This window comes from Miscanthus floridulus, chromosome 8 (genome assembly GCF_019320115.1).
Source record: "Miscanthus floridulus cultivar M001 chromosome 8, ASM1932011v1, whole genome shotgun sequence".
Lineage (NCBI taxonomy): Eukaryota > Viridiplantae > Streptophyta > Magnoliopsida > Poales > Poaceae > Miscanthus > Miscanthus floridulus.
In genome coordinates, this window is record NC_089587.1 from 83,462,572 (window position 1) to 83,471,594 (window position 9,023).

Below are 9,023 nucleotides of genomic sequence, written 5' to 3' on the forward strand. Positions count from 1 at the left end.
ACAACTACTGTGGTTACTATGTTTGCAAGTTTATCAAAGAGCTCTCCCAAAGAACTCCTACAGAGAGACTCAAAGTACGTTAAAAATACACTATATATTCATTTAATTATTATTATTGATTGTGTTACTATGTCTTTATATATATATATATATATATATATATATATATATATATATATATGTATGTACATATATTAATTTATTTTCCTTTAATTCAAACCTGTAGGCTCGATGGTTGGAGGAAAAGGTCATACGACAAGACCAAATCAAAGCAATTCAAGAGTCTATAGCCGGATTTTTTAATGACCAGGTCATCGATTCCAAGGGCGAGTTCTACTTCGACCCAACACTGACATGAAAGCCAAGCTAGAGGATGAGAGGAAACTTGTTATATCACAACAACTGTAATGCAATCTTTTGTAATATATGCACATAAAATAATATAATGTAAAATACACATATGCATATATATATATATTTCTATGCTTGAATTGTGTGATTTAATATGTTCATTGTGCTTGAACCGAAACATACTATACGCAGGTATAAATGTATTATTAGCAGCGTACAATACGACTTCGAAAACCTATTTTGGAAAGAAAACAAAAAAATGAAAAGAAAAGAAAAAAGAAAAAAAAAACCTTTAGTCCCGGTTCGTATTACCAACCAGGACTAAAGGGTGCCGGCCTCGTTGCATGTCAGGAGGCACCTTTAGTCCCAGTTGGTGTTACCCACCGGGACTAAAGGTCCCCCTTTAGTCCTGGTTCCTGACCCGGGACTAAAGGATCCCCCTTTAGTCCCGGATGCTTGCTCCCGGGTGAAGAACCGAGACTAGAGGGGGTTCCCCACCGGGAGTAAAGACCGTCTCTGTACCAATGAGGGCGATGTCATGAGTTCTCGGCATGCAGCACCTTCTGCTGCGCTGGTGCCACTTGGAAGAGTAATTAAGCACTAGCTCCATATATGACGTCAATCAAGGAGAGAAGCGTTCACTGACTATAAACACCGTATATCATGCCCTATTTATAGAGGGCAGATGCATGAGTAGTGCTTAATTCCATAGCCAAACAAATTGAAGAGCCCTTAAATTAGTTTGTTAATTTACTTCTCCATTTGTGCTCACACACATGAACAAGAAGGTAGTTAGTGGAAAAGCTGTATTAGCACTTGCTGCTTCTGTAGTGGCCATGTTGTTGCTGATGGTGATCCCGGCGTTTGGCGCCGCGGCAGTACCACCAGCTGATGCGACAACAGCCACTTGGGTTGCTGGGCAGTAACAACTACTGAACCAGGAGCTGCGGCAACATCAGCATCCCCTACCGGTTCGGCATGGACATGGAGACAGGCTGCTACCACGCCACCGGCTTCAACCTCACCTGCAACCAGTCCAAGCTGTTCCTCGGCGACGGAACCGTGCAGGTGCTGGAGATCTCTCTCGAAAACAGCACGGTGCGCATCAACAGCCCCGGCCTGCAGCTTCAGCATGATGGCAGTGGGCAGTGGCCTCACCACGAACACCACATGGGGGCTCGGGCTCCCACGGGACAGCCCCTACTTCCTGCTGTCGGAGTCGACAAGCATGCTCCAGGCGATAGGGTGCGACTTCGAGGTCAGCATCCGGGGGGTGTATACGACTACTTGGTCATCAGTTCTTGCAAAAAGCTATCTGCCCGTCAATAACGCCCTATAGCGGTGGTTTCGGAAACGGCACCTGCGCTGGCGTTAGCTGCTGTCAGGCAAGGATCATTGTAGGCTACTCTTCCTACACCATTCAGACGAGGCTTCCTGGCGCTGGACCACCCCTTCGTCTTTATGTATACATAGTCGATCGGAGTTACGAATTCAACGTGGGCATGCTCTATTGGCAAGCTCCTGTTCCTAAAGCGCTGCCGGCCACACTAGACAGGATAATTAGTAATTCATCATGTCCTTGAAATAAGACCACCGCCCCGGAGTGTCTCTGTTAGCCCCTGGATCACCGGTACAGGGTGAGTCGACCACTCACCACCGTTGTTGACCACGTACTGTTGTTGCCGACCAAACACTATGGCTAGAGGTAGAAGAAAGAAGGGAGAACAGAGTACACATAGCACAAGCACCAGCGTTGTCCAGAGCTCTGCAGAGGAGATGACAAACTGAACTCGCTCTCTTTACTGAGTTGCAGTGGCAAACTATATATATAATTTTACCCATCTAATCCTAGTACATAGGCATGTCAGGCTACCATGCTGCTATAGTGACTAGATGTGACAGCAGGGCTGACTTTGACACATGCCCCTACTGTGGCTACAGTATGGCAGGAGAGCCATTTGGCGCCTATCCCTGCAGCTGCTATAGTGCAACAACAGGGAGCCCTTTTCGGCGCCGCCTGTCCCTAACGTCCGTTCACACAAGGGGAGCAGCAGATTACTTAATAATTCTTCCCCTAATCCTTCTACTAACCCTAGAACCCCCTCCATGCCGATCATCTTCTTCAGCTCCATGAGCCGAAGACGGCCGAACGGCTTGGTGAGGACGTCCGCGAGTTGCCGACCAGTTTCGACAAACTCCATGATGATCTGTCCTCCATCGATATAGTCCCAGAGGAAGTTAAACTTGACATCGATGTGCTTGCTCCGGTCGTGGAGAACCGGATTCTTTGCGAGGGCGATGGCGGGCTGGTTGTCCACCATCAGTGCTGGTGGGTGAGCTTCCACACCGGTCAGCTTGCCCAGCAGCCAGCACAACCACACAGCTTGGCACGCCGCTGTGGCCGCCACCACGTACTCGGCTTCGCATGTGGACAGCGCCACCAGCTTCTGTTTCAGCGACAGCCATGAGATTAGAGCCGACCCGAGGAAGACGAGCACGCCAGAAGTGCTCCGCCGTCCGTCGATATCCCCCGCCATGTCTGCATCGCTGAACACAGTGAGCTGCAGCCTACTCCCGCTGGTCTTGGGGATGACGATCCCCTGATCTACCGTCCCCTTGACGTAGCGCAGCAGCCGCATCACTGCAGCCCAGTGATCCTCTCGGGGATCCTCTATGAAGCGGCTGACGTAGCCCACGACAAACGCAATATCCGGTCTCGTGTAGACTAGGTAGCGTAGACCACCGATGATGCTCTGGTAGAGTGTTGCATCTACCTTCGCCGCAGTACTAGCCTTTGTTAGCTTCAGCCGCTCCTCCATCGGAGTCACGCATGGCTTGCACTCAGCCATGCCGCTCCGCTCCAACAGCTTCGAGGCGTATGCGCTCTGACCAAACATGAGCGCCTCCTTCCCCTATCTCACCTCGATGCCAAGGTTGTAGGAGAGCGTGTTGAGATCGCTCATTCGAAAATAAGGCGCCATCTCGCGCTTGAAGCTATCGATGTCCTCCGCACGCGTGCCGGTGATGATCAAGTCGTCCACATACATGTCGACGACGAGCTCCTCCCTCCCTGTTGCCGTGTGTAGAGCGCGTGCTCGGTTGCGCACCTCATGAATCCAAGATCGCCCAGCATGGCGTCAAGCTTGGCATTACATGCTCGTGGGGCCTGCCACAGCCCATAGAGGGCCTTGCGCAGTTGGAGCACTATCGGCGCAAAAACGTGTCGATGTGCCGAGCACACAGCAAGCCAGAAGGATATGCTTAGAATGAGCCCGGAGACCCGCTTGGCTTCAATCGCAAGACCCGTCGACCCTGCGAAATCCTCCCGAGGCGTGCCACTCAATTTGACCTCCATTTGACAAGGAGAGAAAGTTTATTAGTAATTTAAGGGAGATCATGTCGGTCTTGCCCAGACAGTTCCAAGTGTGCCGCTTCGGGGGCAGCCAAATAGGAAAATTGACTAAATAGCCGATACGTGAGGAAATCGGCTGTTACGAATGGTAAAGCTTGCGGGTCACGATTGATTTTATGTTGACAAGTATAATGCACACTGTCGACACAGAATTTTTGTCCCGCGCCGAGGACACACGCAGCAAGCCGGAAGGGTCTGCTCGATGGAGCTGTAGATCCACCTAGCTTCAACGCAGGGGTGGTCGATCCTATGCACTCCTCCCGAGACGTGCCAGTCAATTTGACCCTGTAATTGACAAGGAGAGAAAGCTCATCAGTAATTAAGGGCAAAACTTGCTAGTATTGCCAGACAGTCCCGAATGTGCGGCTCTGAGAGCCGATATGAGAGGAGATCGACTAAACAGCCGATTCCAGCATATTCATGAGAATAAATCAGTTAAAAGCTCATTGGGTTGTATAAGAAGAATCGATTATCATTCAAGATAAATGTTGTAATTTGAGCAGATATTAATCAATGGCAATAAGATGTCAACAATGATTGGTTTATGCTGAGCCAATGATTACAAGCAACCGAACTCTTTTCATACAAAGAAACAATTCAACATCGCTTAACCGTTTAATAAAGATAAATCTAATGAACATATTAGATCTCATCTATCACTATGACTAGTGGGGCATGAGGCAGAATCATGCAGGCTGTAGAAATAACAATAGACTCGACGACTCTAACTCATTACTAATATCAGTGGGGCATGAGGCAGAATCATACAGGCCGTAATACAATAATAAGATCATGGGGCTAACATATCTTTCAACCTATCTTTACTTCAATAGTCTCATGATGTGAACTGTTCGTGAAAGTACTCGATATCAGATAAAACAACTGATTCAGGCATAACACATAGTTAAAGTCATGCCTTATCAGGAATAGATCTATCAAATAACGATCCCCACTCTACGGTGCTAACAGTGGGGTGTTAGGCAGAATCACACAGGCCGTGATAATGGGTCATGGAACGATTCTCGCTAGCCAATAAATCTACTCAAGATGCAATATGCTTTAACCACACGCTATGCACGATCAAGATTGACATAAAATAGTCGATAAAACGTAACTCATCGTTTTAAGGTATAGATTAGATCAGTTTCAGATTAACAAACGATGGACTAAGCAAGATATAAGGCCGATCCAGATCAATCCCAATCGGGCAGAGTGATATTGTTGTAATTTAGATAAATAATGAAAGAAATAAGCAATATCGGTAACTTAATGAATCTACCAAAGACTGCCATTCTATGGTAGAGCTGATAACTTAACCTTGATCTAGTTCATGCAGTGGGGGTCGACCGGATCAATGCAGCCATACTTGAACTAGGCAAGAGTCGATAACTAACTTATACTAGAGTCGCAGTGGAGGTCGACTGGATCGATGCAGCCGTACGAACAGAGGTATAAGCCATGATGATACTTACAACAAGCAGTGGAGGTCAACCGGATCGATGCAGCCATACTTGCTGAAGAACACGCCAAGATCTACTCTACTCCTACTCCTAATGGGTGGCCAGAGTCGAAAAAGTAAATAACTTGTATATTGGATTGATTGTTGTTCTTTACAATAGCCGGGGTTTGATATTTATACCTAGGACCTGCGCATGACTCCTGTCTAAGCACGACTCATCACAATTTTTGACCCTAGAGAAAACATTCCTAATTTAAGATAACTTGGACTCTAATCTTTTCCTTTTTGTAGTGTCCAACATGTTTCGTCCTAGCACCGAACGTAGCCTTTGTCGTTATCCGCTGGCGCTATCTGAAGAAAGCCGATCCTAGTGCTACATTCGAATTAGCTAATTCCAATCTGCACATAATTGCTTCCTTGATGACATGATCTCAGGAGCTTTTTTAAATCTCCGTGAGACTCCTTCCAAATTTTGGTGTAAACACATGCCCCCTAATTTTGGGATAAAAGTAATTTTATTCCAAAATTATCATGTTTGTATCCCTGATTGGTTCACAGTCATAGGTAGAGAACCTTGATCTGGGGTCCTCTGTTTGTCGCTGCTTGCATCCACTCGTGAGCCCATGCCTCAAAACTTTTTACAAGAGCGTCACTACTTCACGGGCACTTGGATACATCTTCTCGGGCCGGCTATAAAATGCCTATCCGACCCCGGTGAGAGCAACTCAACAATTCAGCCATGTTTTCCTTTCATCTGCTCCCTCAGACGCTTCTAGTTCCGCCAGACCCTCCATGGTCCATTCTCTTGCTATGAAGATCTTGAGCGGTTAGAAGAATTCTTGTGCATAGGGTGATTGTGTCGCTCATTCTAGCGCCTTGTCGAGCAAGAGAATCAGCTACTGCGGCTAGAAGAAGTCTTGTGACATCACCTCTTCTCACCATGCTCGTAGAGCTGTTCTAGTGTTTGCAAGGGCTAAAATGTGTGGACACCTTTCCCTTGTTCATTCCACCAAATGCCCGCCATGAAAGCCACATGCTTCTTTCCCACAGTTCACCAAGGAATTAGCTAGGCATCTGTTGGGCAGTCTTTCCCATTTTTCTGGCACAATTCTATCAATAGGCCGCCATGATTTGGTTCCTGATGACCTTCGGCCTTCTGAGGGTTTGGACTCCCTTCAATCCAAAGAAATCTCGGTGGGTTGGTCTCCAGTCAATGTAAATTTTTGTATCCGCCCCATGATATTTTGTAATTCGGGGAAGCAATAAGTCCAAATTTGTTATCTCTTCGTTATCCGTCCCTTGAACTTTTGGAGCGTCCATCCGTTTTCATCCCTGCTTTTAGTTTTACACCCCCGATGAAGTCTATCTTCTCGCCTTCCCAGGTTATATATACGGGACATGGCTCTGGATCGAAAAACTACCGCTTCGTCTCAAATCTCCTGTATCCTTAGTATAGTTTCTGCTTTTTCCATAGGCTTGAGATTATGAAGAACAGCAATAGATTTGTTGTGGAGGCTCTCGATGGATCTGCTTCATCGCGCCAGTGCATCCTTCGTCAAGAGGGTGCACTTCGCGATGTTCCTATTATTTTAGAGCAATGGGCTGACTCCGCTCAGCCTTCGGGGTCATCCTCAGCACCAATTTGTCGCCAGCTTCCCCGCTATCTGAGGCAGCCAAGAGATGACGACGACTTGATCGCTTCCATCGACCAGACCAGCGAGAAACTTGTCGACTGCCTCACTATTGCAGAGTCGGCTATGGCCATAGTTTAGGGCCGATCACCTCCTGAGGCCAACCTAGTGCAGGAGAGGCTAGCCAAGGCTGAAGCCATAATCGCTGGTGAGACATTTACCATAATTTTCTATGTCTTCTTAACTTTTGCCTCCAAGATCCTGATCACCTCTTTCTTAAATCCTTTAAATCTATCAGCTCAACTGGAAAGCCTTCGTTTAGCTGTGGACTATGCGATAGGATTTGTCAATGCCAGGGGCACCGTTCTAGTGGTTTGTTTGTATGACATCCCAAACCGCGTCAGAGAAGTTGCTCTTCATGGTGTTCATCATGGTGCTGCCATGGCGCTGACTGCTGCGCAAGTTCACTCTGGCCACGATCTTTAGCTTCTTCCCCGTGGGGCTTCAGCCATCGGATACCCTAGAGATTATGAGCGCTTGGTTGAGGATTTCTCCAACACCACCTTTATCTCCTAGGCTGATGATATAATAGCCAAAGTGTTTTCAGGCCTGTAGTTTGTAATAGGTGATATTAGCAAACAATTCCTCTGTCTTGAGTGATTTTCTCTTTTTGTTTCATACTTATATGCATTACTCTGTCCATGTTTGCTTTGCTCCTGCGTGCGATACACATTGTACCGGCTTTTACCCTTCTGGGTGTATTTTCGCACCAGAAGCGATACCCTTCTGGTATCGGCTATTACAGTTGTCAACCGAGCAAATTGGTTGTCAAGTATTAATCCAAATGTTAGGGTAATATTCCTTCAAATATTCCCCATTTGATTGCTCTGTTGAATTCTTCTTCTTCTCTCAGTGTTTCCAAAATGTACCAAGCGCACAACGCTTGATCCGATAAGGTTTCTCCCGATTAGGTGACCATACCAGCTATCTTGCTTTTGTCCGTCGTAAGTACGTCTTTGAGAGCATCCCTAGATCAGTCGAAGAAGTAAAATAGATCTCAGGAGCTGATGCTATTCGGCTAGAAATATTGAGAGCGACCCATGATGTTTCAGACTTGAGATCTGCATGTCAACGCGTATCTTGTGTAGAATCGATAATACTCTCTGTTATTTAATTACGCTTCTTTTTTCGGCTAAAGAGCTGATTTGATACAGCCGATCCTAGACTTCTAATCCAATCAAGTCTGAAAATACGACTTTTATTAAGAGAACCCTTCGATTTTCTACCTTTAGTTGCTCAATGTCGTACTCCCATCAGCATTAGTGAAGTGGCACTTTGCCTTCCATTAATTGCGGTTGCCTTTTACACATCCTGAGGCATCCACCTCTTTGCTTCAGGTCTTCAAATACCAGCCGGTGGTTTCAGCCTCGAACACATCTCCACTCATAACTGTTTCTTTGCTCTTCTCCGCCCACTGAAGTCCTATAGTGGTTTTCCTTTTCCCTTTCATAGATCCAATCATCTTTCATGACCAGCGAAGACAACCGAGGCAAGCGCACGGCGAAGGAAATCCCAGAAGAAAATATACCGATGAACCAGCGTCTTAGACGCATGAGGTGAGATTGACATTTCTTGTTTATGATGATGAATAGTTCTGACTCGCCTATAGGTTATTGTGAATGACAGTCTCCGTCCTCTTCCCAAGGCCGGCGGGCCTTCTGATGCCACATCTTCTGTGCTGGCCTTGTCGTCGGATTCCTCCGACTCCTACAATGGCAACGACGCTCGACGCTACCTTCATGAGTGGAGGATGGCTCAGAATCGCTATTTCGAGGCGACTTGGGAGAATGACCAACTGGAGATTCGCCTCGGGGTTTCTCAGGCCGCCCTTCATGCAGCTAAGGAGGAGGCCAGCGCCATCTGAGCGTGGCTAGCTGAGTCTAACGCTATGGTGACAGGTGAGATGATCTTCGGGGATGTCTTCATTCTGATTTTTCACTGCCTTTATCTTGATAGTTCCCTTGTTTCTATGATCATCAGCCCTGACGATGCAGTTGGAGTCTCTCCAACTGGCGGCAAACATGGCTATAGATGCCATCAATGCGCGGGGTTCCCCTATCGCCGCTCGTCTCCAAGACATCTTGGCCCACGTTTAGGAGATTGCCCTCCA

The 9,023-nt window shown here is 46.9% G+C and overlaps 1 protein-coding gene across 1 annotated transcript; it reads right to left on the minus strand.

The window, feature by feature from the left end:
• Positions 1 to 1,922: 1,922 nt before the first annotated feature.
• LOC136469496 (secreted RxLR effector protein 161-like) lies at positions 1,923 to 3,170 on the minus strand. The gene is made up of 2 exons (XM_066467669.1): positions 2,699 to 3,170; positions 1,923 to 2,050 (listed from the first exon to the last, which is right to left on the minus strand). Exons 1-2 carry the CDS (start codon positions 3,168 to 3,170, stop codon positions 1,923 to 1,925), a joined length of 600 nt encoding a protein of 199 aa, XP_066323766.1.
• Positions 3,171 to 9,023: the final 5,853 nt, after the last annotated feature.